Source organism: Hyperolius riggenbachi, chromosome 10 (assembly GCF_040937935.1).
Source record: "Hyperolius riggenbachi isolate aHypRig1 chromosome 10, aHypRig1.pri, whole genome shotgun sequence".
In the NCBI taxonomy this organism is placed as follows: domain Eukaryota; kingdom Metazoa; phylum Chordata; class Amphibia; order Anura; family Hyperoliidae; genus Hyperolius; species Hyperolius riggenbachi.
Window position 1 is genome coordinate 210,538,609 of NC_090655.1, and position 16,793 is coordinate 210,555,401.

Sequence of the window (16,793 nt, forward strand, 5' to 3'; positions counted from 1 at the left end):
ATTTCGAGTAATTACTAGCAATTAGCAATGCAGAGACCTTTTTTAATCTTTTCATGCTTTAAATGAAGAAAATATGAAATTTACAGAGAACAGTTCTCACTGTCTGCATTACTATGGAGGACTGTGCCCATCACATCCAGCATACAGAAACAATCTTCACAGCTCTAATACTGTGACTGGAATCTGTTCAGAATGATAGGAAGCAGAAATATAGATTAAAATGTGTGTAAATAAACATCAGCTGAAGCTTTGTGCTCCTGTCTGTGTGGGTCTACCTCTGCCACGCAGTGTAAAGTAAACAGTTTACCAGTTTACAGCAGCCAGGTTACAGTACAGCTCTGCCTACCCCCCCCCCCCCCTCCCATGCCAACACAAATTGTTAGAAAACAGCTGGTAAACACTGCTTTTCTTTTCACACAAGCTGTACTGAGAGACCTCTGAAAAGCATTTTATTGTTGCTGGCTAAAAGTTCTATAGGTATGTGGGGTTTATAGAAAAAAAAGTTTGATAGTTGTTCTTTAACTTGACCACTTAAGTGCACTGGATCCCTTCCCTTATAAGTGTAAGCAACAAGCATCTACGTTCTTCAACAGCTACTTCACCAGTTTCCCACCAAACCCACAAGGGTCTATGTTCTTCAATAGCTCATGCAGCAACTTCCCTCCCAACTCACAAACCTCCTACTATAATATAATTGAGAGGTGCTCTATACTTGGCTAATATTGGGAGCTCACTATGGACCCACAAAACACAGCACTGAGGTCTTCACTGAAGTAAGCCGCCCCCTTGAATGGATTTTATTACTCCTTGGTATCGCCACCCCAGATCCCCTCTTCTGCCACGTCCCCAAACCCCCACCCGACAACCCCCGCTCTTCTAATCCCTATTCCAAACCTTCATGCTATCTTCAGTCCCCAACCCAGTTAATGAGGAGGATTCTCATCTATGCCTCCACATCCATGGAGCTACAATAAAATGATCTTCTGCACTGGGAACTAATGCAGTTTGAAAGAATCAAAGAAAGACTGCAGGTTGTAATGAAAAATATTGAATCTTGTAGTACTTTGCAACTGAATGGACTGTGCTTAACTGTACATGTGCACCTTCTTTTACATTTCCCAGTGTGCGTGTGTGCGTGCGTGCGTGAGTGTGTTACTTACCTATAGGAGGATATTAGTTGCCCAGTAGTGAAGGGTTCTGTGTGAGAATAGGGTTAGGTTGGGTTGAATTTTCTGATACAAATACATTGAAACAAATGGTTAGGTTGCACTTTCTGATACCTACACATATAAATTATTGCAACTGGGTGCAAAATATTGTAACGTTGCAAAAAATGTAGCCGCACAGGTAACAAATGATTGTAAATAAATTGTAATATACTTCAGTGCGTTTATTAACCTCCCTGGCGGTCAATTAGAACCGCCAGGGGGCAGCGCATCACTATTTATTTTTTTTAAAATCATGTAGCTAGCCTAGCGGCATCCCCCCACCCTCTCCGATCGTCTCCGGCGATCAGCGGAAGCAGGAAATCCCGTTCAGAACGGGATTTCCTGCTGGGCTTCCCCGGTCGCCATGGCGACGGTCGTCATCGACGTCATCGGGAGTCCCAATCCACCCCTCAGCGCTGCCTGGTGCTGATAGGCCAGGCTGCACAGGGGGTCTGGGGGGGGGGGGGCGTGGTGGCGTGGCAGATAGCGGCGAATCGGCGCGGAGCGGCGGCGATCGGGAAGTACACGCAGCTAGCAAAGTGCTAGCTGCGTGTACAAAAAAAATTATGCAAATCGGCCCAGTAGGGCCTGAGAAATCCTCCTGCGCGCTTACCGACAGGGAGGTTAAAGCGGTACTGTCACTATAAAAATCAAGTTTCAACAGCAACTGGTCTGAGTTTATTAAGTGATTGATAAAGATGCTAATCCTGCATTCAAAACTTTTTAGTAGTCAGCGCCAAACAGTTGCATGCTGTGGGTTCCCTTTATTTATAATATATTCCTCCTCTTACCTTTATTTCCCTGCCAGCTGCTTATCTGAAACCCTATCCCCTGCTCACTTGTGTTTACAAGCAAGGCTGAGGTGACTCAGCGATTGGAGGAGAAAAGAAAAAAAGTAAAGGGCAGAAATGACATCAGGATTTAGCCTAAACCGTGGGTAAAAGACATGGCCCCCACCAGGAACAGAATTCTCTTTTCATTTACTATATAGAATTCACTGAAATCAAAACGTGGACAGTACAATACATGTTTTATGTAAGTAGATCAAGTATTTATCTACTTATATATGTGTTTTTGTTTTCCCTGGCATAGTATGGCTAATCCTACAAGTTTTCTCTTTTTCCAACAAAACGTGCAGCCGTGATAATAATGCGCAGTGTGCCATCTAGCGTTCGTTTCTGGAATAACAATTACTTCCAGTATATTTTTCTGTCCTCTCTACTTCCGTTCTGTGGCTGGTAACATTCCACAGCTGCCATGATCCTTTTCTATCGCTATAGCAACGCGCAACACGTGAGGCAAGTTCTGCTGTGAGGATAACGGTCTCCGCACAGCTCTTGTAGCACAGAAGCAAGTTATTTTCTCGTTATTTTACTTTATTACGTTTTTTATTCACCATAGATGTAAAATTATGCTTAATTTCTCACTGATTTAAAAAGAAAAATTATGCTGGTTGAAAGTCTAAATAGAACAGAGCAGGTTTAAACATAGAAGTGTCTTCGGTGATTGGTGGCCATTTTGTTGTAGACCGCAGGATGAGAAGGAGGAGGAGAAAGGAGCCGAGTACTCTGGTGTGGGTGCTGAGCTGGAGACTGGTCTGGAGGTAATATTGTCTTCTTATTACGAGCTGTGGAAGGAATAAAGACTAGTTAGCGATGGGGATCCCTAACAAAGGATCATCTTCTGATCTGTATGACATTGGATTGGATGGAAGACAAATAAGGTTCCCTAGGGCTGAACTGATGATGTGCATGCATATTGACCAAAAGAATGTTAGGGAATGATTTTGCCAACTTACCTTAAAAGGATTAAATGCAGATTTTCTGGATTTGTAAAACAAAAAAGAATGGCGAGCATGTACAACTGTTTGTCAGAATCTGCAGTAGATCCTAAGGATCTTAAGCTTGGTACACACGCTCAACCCCCATCGATCGAAATAAACGGGTTGGCTTTATTTTAAAAAAGTCCCAACGATGGTAAAATACATCATCATCATCAGTAGTCCACCAAATGTGCAAGTGCTTGTACTGTACCTCCAATGGGAGGACAGAATTGCTCCTTTGCAGCAGAGAATGTACCAGGGCATGCTGGGCCATTTATAGGACAATTTCTGATGTACAGTAGTAAACCTCTGATATAGTAAACCATTTTTCCCAGTCCCTTTGAGTTTACTATAATGAGATTTTACGGTACTCACGTGTTGTTAATTTCGCACTTCTGATAACTTTCTGATTGGCGGACTGTCGTTGTGCTGTCATTTAATTAAAATGTGTTCTGAAGTAGTTCACTTGTCACCGACAATTGGGATCATTTGTTTTTTTACCAAGGTTGATTGAGGATATGTACGTGCCTTTACAATCGTTCACCTGCAGTGTAGCTGTGTTGACACCAAAGGGTAAATCGCAACACACAAGCTTGAATTGTATTGGCCGCCAGTGTGATGCTTTGGCTGTCAGCCACAGTTATTCAAAGGCAAAGGATGCTCATTAGAACATCAGTCCTTGAAGGTACTGGCAGCACCAAGGTTGCTGGTAGAGTTGCTTGAGTGTAGCAGGACTCAGTAAATCCATTCAAAGTGATTATATGTGTGCCTTGTGAGTTCTGATGTGCATATGCAACTCCACTTATGAGCAATGATGCACTCAGGTTCAGCCATACTGGAGTGACTACTGACCGTCTAAACAATGCTTCACCAAGGATCTTTTTGAGTAAATGTGATATTTTAATTGAACCCAGCACCCGTTTCAAGAGGCTACTGATACCTCTTTATCAAGGGGAAATGCCTTGTACCAGGCTTTCTCAACCAGGGTTCCTTAAAGCGGAATATAACCCTGCATTTCAACTTTGCTCTAAAACATTATTTACAGCATATTATATGCAAAAAGCATTTTTTTTTTACTAGACCAGCATTGGAAGGGTTAAACACAGAGGTTTTAAGTTCTGTGCAGAGGTTCAGATAGTTACATTCTATTTAGTTATATGTATATATTTAGAAATGTTACACACTCTTTGGCTGTCCTCCAACTCCTTCTCAGTGAGAGAGATGAGTCACAATAAACACTTAGATACATTTGTGTAAACAAAAAGTATCTAACTCAAGTTCGGATGCGTCTGCAAAAATCTCCAGGGACTTTAAAGCCCTGTGTAACCCTTCCAATGCTGGTTGCATATAATATACTGTAAATAATGTTTTAGAGCAAAGTTGAAATGCAGGGTTATATTCCGCTTTAAGTACTCTGCAGGGGTTCCTTGGCATTTTCCCCTATCATGGAGGAAGTATGATAGAGCTCACTAAAATAGGGGATACTATAAAAAGAAGCACTAAATTGAGGGTCAGAATAATAATGAGCACATTAATAAAATGCACTAGAATAAGGAGACAGTATAATGAGGAGCACTGAAATGGGGGGTAGTGAAATAAAAAGTCTCACCTACTTTTAAAGTCCAAGCCTCCTGCAAAATAAATACAGGGGTTCCTTGAGAACCAAACATTATTTGCAGGGTTGCATTATTTCCAGGTTTAAAAAGTTGAGAAAGGCTGGCCTACACTCTTATGAGAGAGGGTCTGGTGCTTCTTAAAATCATTTCAGCCCTGTGTTTCATAAATCTATCATGCTTATTCCAAAGATCCCCTTGGACATTATTCTATTACAGAGTACGCTTTGCAAGCGAGGCTTTACTGCAGTTACATGCGGTCAGAGGAGGGATATTATAAAGAAGGACAAGATGGAGAATCAGCCACCCACTTCATCACCGGGTAAGAGGAGACTTCTACTTTTTCCCCAGGAGTGACCCACCTAGATACACATCCATTTATCTAAAGACCTTGAAAACGTGTATTCAGATACCATAGGTGTTTCTTACAGATAGTTACGGAAATCCACCAGACAGACATACTGGTCCTCTTTATTCCCAGGATTCCACGCAGGAGCATCACTTCCTTCCTTACCAGGTAAATGAGGCTAATGATTTGTAGAGATTCTTTAAAAAGGCAATTCTAATCTCAGATATTGTACAAGAAAATCTGAAACTTTTGATTTCTTAGAGTGAAGATTTTATATGCATAAAAGTTGACGTTAAGGATGAAGCACAAATGATGTATGTGATGGCCGACGAGTCGTGGAAAGAAGAAGTGAATCCTGCCGAGATTGGAACAGGTAAAGATTGAACACTACTGCCTGGTACACTCCATGCAATTTCCTATCAGATCGCCGGGTCGAACGATAATTTCTGATCAGGTTTCCAATCGGTTTTCTGATCGTTTTTCTGTTTACTTCTGTGCAAAATCAATTGTCACATTTTAAAGTTTAGGCATTCCTGGCCTGCAAAGTGGAGAACTGCAGTACTGTATATCCCCTAAAGCCCTGTTGATCTTCTTTAGGAGTGGTCACACTGCCACCCTGTGGTTATAGTTGACAATATACAGCGCTTCCCATAATTATTCATACCCCTGGAACATTTTGGCTTAAAGTTACTTTTATTATTAAATAATAGCTGAGAAATGTTTTTCCCCACAATAATGACTCTTGTACATCGTCTTATTATTTTTTGGGAGACACCTATGTCATTTCCCATCAAAAACTTACTTGCTGGTTTAATAAAAGTAACTTTAAGTCAAAATTTGCCAGGGGTATGAATAACTATGGGTAGCACTGTAAGTATAAACACATAATAGACTGTTGTTGCTAAATACACAGTTCTCCACTTTCGACCACCAGTCCTTCCCACTCTGTCAGGCCACACATTGGCTACCTACAACACAAAGGATGCAATCCAAGACCCTACGGCACTTTACAGTCTTGCCTCTCCCTACATAAAGGATATTTACGGTGAGCAACAAGGTGAAAATTAAGGCCATACATAAGCGCTATCATGCCTACAGACACATACCGCAGTGTCTTCTCCTTCGACTCCCTCCTTGCATCCATAATTCATCCCAGTAGCAGTCGTATCTAAATAAAGCCGGCGACTTTTAAACCAGATGTACTTGTTTTGTGTATGCGCAGTATGTTGGTTCTGCCTCTTTGCACTGCTCTATGTGATGGGCGCACGCAGGCAAGATGTTGGGAGAACAGGGAGCATAGACAGTAGGCAGAACAACATAATGCGCATGCGCAGCATAATTGCCTTTGGTTCAAATTTCACTGCCGCTGCTGGGATTAATTACAGGCACACGGAGGGAGTCAGAGGAGAACATACACTGCGCTAAGTGTCTGCAATCATGATAGCACCTATGTATGGCCTTAATTTCCTCCCTGCTGCTCACCTCGGGTATCTTTTAACTACACCTGTCTCCAGATACCAACCGGCACATAATCTCTAATCTGTTAATGACAATCTCTTCTCCTCCCCTCTAGTCATCTCTTCTCACGCTCACACAAAAGATTTCTCTTGTTTTTCCCACTTCTCTGAAACTCCCTTCCACAATATGTTCATCACCCACACAAGTATCTTTAGTTGCAACCTGCAAACTCACCTCTTCAGACAGGCATATAATATCACCTAAGACACTAAACGACCATGCCTATTGTCAATTGACAGTATTTTATCATTGGGGGAGATATAAGCCATCATCCCCTTTTAGAAGTAATGGGGAGACAGTATGTGCCCATTGGGGGGAGTCGGGAGACATCAGCCCCTATTAGACATAATTGGGAGACAGTATGTGCCCAGTGGGGAGTCAGGAGACATCAGCCCCTATTAGAAGTAATGGGGAGACAGTATGTGCCCAGTGTGGGGAGTCAGGCGGCATCAGCCCCTATTGGAAGTAATGGGGAGACAGTATATGGCCAGTGGGGGAGTCAGGAGACACCAGCCCCTATTAGAAGTAATGGGGAGACAGTATGTGCCCAGTGGGGAGTCAGGAGACCTCAGTCCCTATTAGAAGTAATGGAGAGACAGTATGTGGCCAGTGGGGGGGTCATGAGACATCAGCACCTATTAGAAGTAATGAGGAGACAGTATGTGGCCAGTGGGGGGGTCATGAGACATCAGCACCTATTAGAAGTAATGAGGAGACAGTACGTGGCCAGTGGGGGAGTGAGGGGACATCAGTCCCTATTAGAAGTAATGGAGAGACAGTATGTGCCCAGTGGGGGGGTCATGAGACATCAGCACCTATTAGAAGTAATGGGGAGACAGTATGTGCCCAGTGGGGGAGTCAAGAAACATCAGCACCTATTAGAAGTAATGGGGAGACAGTATGTGGCCAGTGGGGGAGTCAGGAGACATCAGCCCCTATTAGAAGTAATGGGGAGACAGTATGTGCCCAGTGGGGGAGTCAGGAGACATCAGCCCCTATTAGAAGTAATGGGGAGACAGTATATGTCCAGTGGAGGAGTCAGGAGACATCAGCCCCTTTTAAAAGTAATAGGGAGACAGTATGTGCCCAGTGGGGAAGTCAGGAGACATCAGCCCCTATTAGAAGTAATGGGGAGACCGCATGTGTCAAGCAAGGGAGTCGAGAGCCCTCAGCCCTATTAGAAGTGATGGGGTGACTTTGTCCAGTGGGAAGGTCAGGAGACATCAGCCTTCATTAGACTCCAGCTCTCCTCTGCACATCATGTTATTATGTGTTACCAGCCAAGAGATATGACCATTTTCTCCCCACCGCGCTATCTGGTGTTTCTCATATATCTCAGAGTGTTGTTCTCATTTTATTCACAGACCTCAGAGGGACACAGAGAGATGTCAAAGCTGAGCAGCAGGACGAAAGAGGCGTGAGCATGAAGGAGGAGGAAATGCTGACAGAATATAGCACAGGTTAGTAATAATTGCTGAACAGAAGAAAACATGTTACAGTCTCCTTATTGATTCACTACAACAGTCTCTTCTTTCCCCCTCTCCTCTGTCAGTGAAAAACTTAGAGAGACAGTATATGCCCAGTGAGGGAACCAGTTGCTATCAGCCTTTGTTAGACTCTCCTCTCCACACTCTCTTGCCTGCCTGTGCCACACACACACTGGTGTTCTTGATACAGCTCAATACAGTTATCATCACTGTTATCTTTATTCACAGACTTCGAATACACCGAAGTAGCTCAGGAAGACATCAAAGCTGTGAAGATTGAAGAAGAGTTTTTCAGTACAGGTGAGGAATTCACACTAAACACAGGAAAGTTCTACATTTTTATTGTATAGTCATTATAACAGGTTCTTACAGTCCCCTTCATATGACAGAAAAACATAATGTTTATATGATGAGGTGTGTTCATGTTATTTTGAAATAGACAGCTTGGCTCTGTTTTCTTTAATGCTGTGGCAGTCTTCACTGAGATGTCCAGAGGCTAGAATGGAAAGTGTAGACGAACTGAGCATAATAAAGCAGGGAACAGAGATGACTTAAAGGACAAATATACTGTAAAAAAAAAAAAAAAACTTTTTCTAAGAACCCGATTGAAAAGGAGCAGAGAAATAACAGTAAAAGCTAGAGAGTGTAAAAGGTTTTGTTTTTTTCCTAGCACTGTACACAGTGTTCTCCCCAGAATTTTTTTCCAGCCGGGTGGCATGAAATAGTAGCCGGGTGGCGCGAGATGAGAATGCAGGGCCAGTGCTTCTGTGAGCAACTCTGCTTTACAGCATAGGAGGAGTTGAGCCGATGACAGCCGGGTGGTCACCAAAACTAGCCGGGTGGAGCACCCAGGTAAAAGAGCCTGGGGAGAACACTGACTGTACATCAGAAAGCATCTCCTATTAGCACATTCACGGCATTGGCCGGTGAGTCATTTTACCTTCACAGGTGACGCTGCCCTGTAAAGAGATGTGAGGCATGTTCCATTTGCAAAAATCTATTAACCCTTCGCACTCTCGCATGCAAATGTTCAAACAAATGCATTCACAGATTCACTCATCCAGGCACCACTGTTATCCCTACAGCTAAGTTAAAAGCCGGGGTCTTAGTTCACAGAAGAATGCATTCTTATGCTTAGTCACCTATACTGCGCAGAAGTACCCAGGTAAACATAGGTGTCCTAACTCTGGCCCTGTAACATGCATAGTGCAGACATGCAAACATTCATTGCATCAAACCTATCTAGGGATTAGGAGCACACATCCTGACGTCCTCTCCTGGGACAGATAGCGCATTTTGTCAGCATGCACACAGCTTATGCTGGTGTATGTGCATGGTGCGCATGGATACATTACATTAGCTCCCTTGTGCGATTGGTAAGATGTGTTATCTGTCCCAGGAGAGGACGTCAGGATGTGTGCTCCTAATCCCTAGATAGGTTTGATGCAATGAATGTTTGCATGTCTGCACTATGCATGTTACAGGGCCAGAGTTGTGCTACTTTTGTGCCTGACACCCCTTGAAAACGTTTTATTTATCCTATTTATTGTCCAGTGTTGCATAATATGTTGGGGCTTTATAAAAAAAACAAAAGCAAAAAGGTCACTCATTAGTTGTTTACTGTTGCATGCCAAACACATAACTCTTGCCTAGTGGAGGTTTTCTGCATAAGTAAAGGCAGGGAATACAAATGGAGTCTGTAATTGCTGCCAGCTTTTTTTGTAATATATCCCCACTTTTATATATGCAGAAAACCTCCCACCTCCGCCAGCCACGAGTTATGCGTTTGCCAGCCAATAAGCAACAGTTTCATATGTGCCATTACTTTCTGCAGAGGACTTGTTGCAGGCCAGAGCAAGAGGGAGAGTGGCTGGATGTTTCTTGCTCCTAGGACAATCTTGCTGACGCAGTCTAGCATGCTGCGGTGGGGGGGGGGGAGGGGACTGTAAATGGAACGTGCCGCTCATCTCTTCACAGGGCTGCGTCCCCTGTAAAAGGTGGTCTGGCTCACTGGCTGATGCTGTTAGTGTGCTGATGGGAGATGCCTTACTAGGTACAGTGCTAGGCATTTTACACTCAATGGGCCTGATCCAAGTCAATTTTTCACATGTTCTCAATACAATGCCTTTTAAAGAGAGCCCAAAGTAGGCTCCAAAAAAAAAAAAAGTAGGCTAGCTGATCCGGGGGGCTGAGCGGATCAGGTATCCGCAAAAACCGCTGCTCCTGTGGGCCACACTGGCCCACTTTCACTTTCACGATGCTGGGATGAGAGATCCATTCTCTCATCCAGTGTGCAGGGGGCGCAGCCAGGGAGAGAAAGCTGCCCAATGACAGCTCCGGAAACCCTGCAGGAAGGCCCCGGGCGGGCATTTTGAACAGGGAATCCCTCTCCCTGCTGGTTTACCTCCGAGATAGCGACAACATTTTCACTAATCTTGGGAGGGGGGGGGGCATAGCATGGTGGTTGGGGGGGGGCAGAGAACGGCGGTGTGGGGACATAGAGGCATGTCATGAGGCCCCCCCCCCCCCCCCCAAGTTATTTTTTACAATTCCGCACTTCACAACTTCAACAGTTTATTGCTCTGTACAAGCTACCGACATTTTTTTTGCTCTGGAAGGCAGATGGCATGGAGTGCGATGAAGCAGCACAGGGTAGGTGAGGTCAGTAGGAGAACAGTACCCTCCGCCAAGGCGATCGGCCAGTCTGATCTCTCACAGACACATTGAGGGGGACCAGGGACCACTGTACACATGCTTGATTCACAGTAGAGGCGGCCCTGACTAGCTGCTGACACTGAGAACCATTTAGCAAGTGTACACGCCTTTATACAGTATGTGACCTTATTAAATTGTATACTTACATACAGGGCTGTGGAGTCGGTCCAAAAATACACCGACTCCGACTCCTCAGTTTAGGATTCCACCGACTCCGACTCCTCGACTCCGACTCCTCTAATTTGCATATTACAATTTTGTTGATTAAAAGTATGTAACATGAAATTTGTCTCTTAACTGCCAACGCTTAGGAATTTTACAAGACAACTGAAGTGAGAAGGATATGTACACTACTATATTTATTCCCTTTAGACTAAAACTAGTCCTTGGTAAGAGTACTTGTAAAAGGTACAAACCGGAACAAAGAACATCTATCAGGCCCTAGGCAATGTAAGTGTGGGTACATGTAAGAATGATGTGCAGGTACTCTGCAGGGGAATGAGGAGATTCTTCCTCTATTACACATTCTTCATGCACAATCTGAACAAGGTTTATGGGTGACAGACAACACCTCTCTGTTCAATGTGCACAGCATTCTCAGTGGATTCCCTGCAGCTCTGTGGGGAGTGCATATGTAGAGTATAGTACTACTGTGTAACAAAGTAAACCTGAGACAGATGAAATTAAAGTTTTATACAGACCTGGGGCTTCCTCCAGCCGCCTTCAGGATAATCGGTCCCTCGTTGTCCTCCTCCACCACCTGGATCTTCTGCTATGAGTCCAGGTACTTGAGCCAGTCGGGCGTAGTGCGCATGCACACACTCCGCCGCCAGGAGCATACTACACCTGTGCAGCACTATTGCGCAGGTGCAGAATGTTCCTGGCTGTGGGAGCGGCATGCGGCCGGACAGCGCTGACTGGCTGAATTACCAGGACTCATAGCAGAAGATCCGGGTGGTGGAGGACAGCGAGGGACTGATTAGCCTCAAGGGGGCTGGAGGAAGCCCCAGGTATGTATAAAACTTTACTTTTCATCCGTCTCAGGTACCCTTTAATTTGTAGTCACCAAACCAAATTTTAACAACATATCAAATTATTTGATTTCATCAGCAAAGGGAGTGCATACATTTGCATAAATCAGCATCAATGCAGAATTATTTCCATCTCATTGACCATCTCTATTAGTGACACAGCTACACATCAGGCTTTATTCTTACAGCATAGATGTTATTTAGTATATATAAGAGATTCCTGTGTACACATCATATATACAGTCACAATCAGATCTGTATATCTGACCTTAAAAATACGGGGACTGCTTTATTGAAGCAGCACAAGTAACTAATTTTGATTGGTTTATTTCATTTTTGTGGACTAAGCACAGCTATTACTGTATATATACTGTATATATACATTATTTTTAATGACTATTATCTGAGAAATAGAACATTTTATCATATTTTCTATTTTAATTACAGTTACAAATTCATTAGGAGTCGGAGTCGGTGCATTTTTCCCCGACTCCGACTCCGGGCACCCAAAATTGCCCGACTCCACGACTCCGACTCCGACTCCACAACCCTGCTTACATACTAGGGCAATGAAAATGATGGACAAATTTGTATTTTGTTCCTAGATGTCTACAAATAAGATGGAACAGTGTATGGTGGACAGGAGATTTTACCACAGGTTTAGAAAGTGTTTTTGTTTTTTTAATGAGAAGAATGGTTAGCATTTGGAATATCTTACCATATAAAGTAGTTTTATATTGCAAATCCGTGTTTAAAAGCAGCTTAGTTGGTTCCATTGCAATTAAAGTGGACCTAAACTAAAAAATACAAGATTTCAGAAATAAAATCTATTTTCTTAATTATAATAATAAATAGCAGCCTCTTTTCAGCTGCATGATGACAAATATAAAATATTTTACATTTATTGGAGGAACCCCTCCCTTTCTTTCATATTGCCGGCAAATAATCCGGCAAGCTGGTGGAGTAGATGGTGTCCAGCAAAGGAGGAATTGCTAATGGCTGCCACCTGTATAACCCTAGCTATGCAAAGAGGAGGGTGAAAAGCATGCACTGAAATGCTCATAGGCTTGAAGGAGCGTTTATTTATATTTGTATGTGTCAGAGTGGTGCAACTAAATATTTTCAAATTAAAAAAATGTTTAGTTTGGGTCCGCTTTAAGACCATACAGCTGTAATTATTAGCTTGTGCAAGATAGCGATACATTGATCCAGTGGGGTAAATGCTTCAATCTTGTGGTTTTTCCTTTCTTTAGATTAAGATAAAATGGGGCTCAAGAGGTTAAACTTGATGGACATGTTTCTTCAGCCACGATAAGTAGATTTAAATATAAAATAAAACTGTGGAATATCTTAAAAAGTAATTTTTACGAGAAGGAGGATAGATACAATTGTTTATTTCATTAGTTTATTTTCACCTCGGGTGTCCTTTAAGTTATGAAGTGTGTTATAGGTGTGTAGAATAGCATTTGCTGGCACATAGTGATGCTTAAAGGACAACTGTGAGAGGGATATGCTGCCATATTTATTTAATTTTAAACAATACTAGTTGCCTGGCTGTCCTGCTGATCACCTGCCTTTAATACTTTTTAGCCACAGACCCCGAACGAACATGCAGATCTGATCTTTCTGACAAAAAAATCTGACAGGATTAGCTGCATGCTAGTTTCAGGAGTGTAATTCAGACACTACTGATGCATGAAAAATCAGCAGAACACCAGGCAACTGATATTGTTGAAAACAAATGAATATGTCAGCCTTTATATCCCGCTCAATTCAGGTGTCCTTTAAGTGAGTAGCTCCATGAACTGTGACCTTGGTGATCATGACTCCAGGGTGTTGGAATGTCAGATTGTGTACATTGCTATATCTTAAACAGCTTTTTGTTTTTCACAGTTCACAAATCTTAATTTCTGTTGTTTACTTATTTTTCTAGATGATGAAAAAAATGGGTATAGCCCACATAAACCACCCATTATGTCTCAAGTCTATGAACTGAAAGATAAAGACATGACATCTGATTCTGTTACTTCAAATCTCCATCTAGCATCACCCAGGGCAAGTCTTTCATGTGATCTCTATGTGGATGGGCGGAGTGTCCCTCACCCCTCCCCTCTTGTCACAAATTGTACAGCTCGTAGAATATGTGAAACGTCTTTGTGTTCTGAGGATGGTGAAGGATGTACCCAGAGGGCGGAACCCACCTCCCGTCGGAGATCTCACGATGGTGAGAAGCAACATTCATGTTCAGAGTGTGGGAAGTGTTTTGCCAGGAGAGAAAGCCTTGTCTTACATCACAGATCTCACACAGGGGTGAAGCCATTTACCTGTACGGAGTGTGGGAGGTGTTTTACCCGGAGAGACACTTTTATGCTACATCAAAGGCGTCACACGGGGGTGAAACCATTTTCCTGCACTGAATGTGGGAAGTGTTTTTCCCGAAAAGAAACTCTTACTTTACATCAGAGATCACACACAGGGCTCAAGCCATTTTCCTGCTCTGAGTGTGGGAAATGTTTTACTTGGAGAGAAAATCTTGTCTTGCATCGAAGAATTCACACTGGGGAGAAGCCGTATTGTTGTTTGACGTGTGGGAAAAGTTTTACACAGAAAGCTCACCTGTTGTTACACGAAACAAATCACACGGGAGAGAAGCCGTTTTCATGTTCCACATGTGGGAAATGTTTTAACCAGAGAGGTCATCTAACTGCACACGAAAAAACACACACTGGGCTGAAGCCGTTCTCTTGCACTGAGTGTGGGAGATGCTTTTCCGAGCGATCAAATCTTGCTAAACACCAGAGAATTCATACGGGGGAGAAGCCGTTCTCATGTTCTGAGTGTGGGAAATGTTTTTCAGAAAAATCATATCTTACAAGTCATGAAAAGGTTCATACCCAGGAGAAGCCATATACATGTTCAGAATGCGGAAAGTTGTTTTCTAAAAGATTCTATCTAATGTCCCATCTTAGATCCCATAGGAGGAAAGAGGTTACTTAGGTAAAATGCAGCAGCCAAGGAGTGTAATACTAGCTTTAGAGACTTTGTAACAACATTTTCAGCCTTATTTCTTCTATCCTATAATATCCTATACCTGTTCTAATGTGGTCTGGCTTACTGCAGCCTTTCCTAGTTGCACAGTGGCTGTATTATCTCTGTTATATAATCTAATATGCTTTCCTTTGTTAGCTTTGTCGGCTCAGGCAGGAATGTGCTGCTCTGCTGTGATAGGTAGAAGTTATACACACCCTCTCCATGCCCCCTGCAGACTCTGTATGTGTCACAGACTGAGCTTCTCTCAGCCTATCACATGGTGGTTAGCAGCCATGTTTTTTGTTTGTAAACACTGCCTAAAACTGGAAATGACAAGCCAGGATTGCAGCAGGGAGTAGCAGAAACAGCACAGAGGGGCCCAGGAGAACATAATGAATAGAATGGTATGGTTTTTATTGTAAGAATTTTAGAGTACAGATTATCTTTAAGAGAGAACTGAACTTACACATATGTATGTAGGTTACTCATTAACTACCCCCTTTTCCCCCAAGAGTACATCCCGAAAGCTGATCTTCCTAAAAGGCTCTGATACAGAGTTCTAGCTACTGAAGCCATTTGCTTGTCAGAGTAAGCCACGTCATCTGCCTTCTAGTTCTAGGGAAGAGTGCTGGATGGTAAATCGAGGGGTGACATTTCTAATATCACAGATCTTATTGCCACGTGCTATACCGAAATATACCAAGGGCTTAACTGCTTACCGTACAGTATTATTGCACTTTATATTTTAATATCAGCAGGCAGTGTACATATATTTGTGGATGAGTACACTGTTTTTGAAATCATTTCTAAGATGACTTACCAAGCAACGTCCAAGGCTTTCCCTTCAAACCTCCCAGTGACAGCTCAGCTGACTTCTCCAGAGCTCTGGTTGTCAGCAAGTGTTCTCCACAGTATAATATACTGTCAGGTTAGTTTTTTTCTGGACTTCTGCAATCCTACTCTCTGATTGGCCTGCCTGGATCCTCTGAGCACCAGCTCTGGGATTGTACAATCTCGATGCTACCAACTCCAATAAAGCCATAAAAAATTCAAAGTCCTTTCTACACTATCCAGACCTAAAATAAATATTTTATACATATTTTCCTGGAATTGAGCTTTGTTCATCTAGTGTTTTCTCATGTGCTTTCAATGTTTTTCAACTTAAAGGGAACTTGAGATGAGAGGGATGTGGAGGCTGACATGTTTATTTCCTTTTAAACAATGCAAGTTGCCTGGCTGTCTTGCTGATCCTCTGCCTCTAATACTTAAAGCATGCTGATCAGATGTCTATAACAAATCTGACAAGATTAGCTGTATGCTAGAGGTGCTTTTTCATTTTTTTAAGCGCTGCCGATTTTTCAACATCGTCCTGAAAGCGCTTACACCATGCTTTCCTATGCGCTAGTTCAAATTGGGGCGTTCCGTTAGCTGTCTGATCTGAAAAGCGCTGCATGGACCATTTTTGGGGCAATTTTGCAATAATGGGAGGTATAGGAAAAGAGCAAAGCGCTAGAAAAAGTGCTTTTGCCTGAGATTTCGTGGGTGTTTTTTTTCCTGTCAGTTTAAATGCGAAGTATTTCCTGGATTTTTTTGGTCCTTTTCCCTTTAAAAATAAGGCCTAAGACACTTAGAAATCACAAAACGCCCAAAAAAGCGCTTACAAAAATGCTTGCCAAAAATGCCCAACGCACAGAAATCGCCGGGAATAGCAAAAAAACTAAAAAAAAAAAGTCAAAAACTGCCCAATGCGATCGGAAAGCAATGTGAACAAGGCTTAGACCCTATTGACTAGGGATGATCAATGATATCCAGATACTTTCGAGTTTATGCAAATGTAGGTGATTTTTTTTATGCAAATAAAGGCAGCTTAAAATTAGACCAATCAATTTAAACCTGGAATGGACTTGATTGGTTCATTTTCAAGCTGCATATATTTACATAAAAATGTACATGAATTTGGATAAACTCAGAAGTATTTGCATATCCTTAATCATTCCTACTACTTAGATCAGCAGGACTG

The 16,793-nt window shown here is 42.7% G+C and overlaps 1 protein-coding gene across 1 annotated transcript; it reads left to right on the forward strand.

Annotated features, from left to right (window-relative positions):
- Positions 1–2,687: 2,687 nt before the first annotated feature.
- LOC137534359 (gastrula zinc finger protein XlCGF26.1-like) lies at positions 2,688–16,048 on the forward strand. The gene is made up of 7 exons (XM_068255832.1): positions 2,688–2,811; positions 4,863–4,965; positions 5,075–5,160; positions 5,254–5,365; positions 7,875–7,970; positions 8,226–8,297; positions 13,677–16,048. Exons 2-7 carry the CDS (start codon positions 4,935–4,937, stop codon positions 14,738–14,740), a joined length of 1,461 nt encoding a protein of 486 aa, XP_068111933.1. The 5' UTR covers positions 2,688–2,811; positions 4,863–4,934; the 3' UTR covers positions 14,741–16,048.
- The last annotated feature ends 745 nt before the right edge of the window (positions 16,049–16,793 follow it).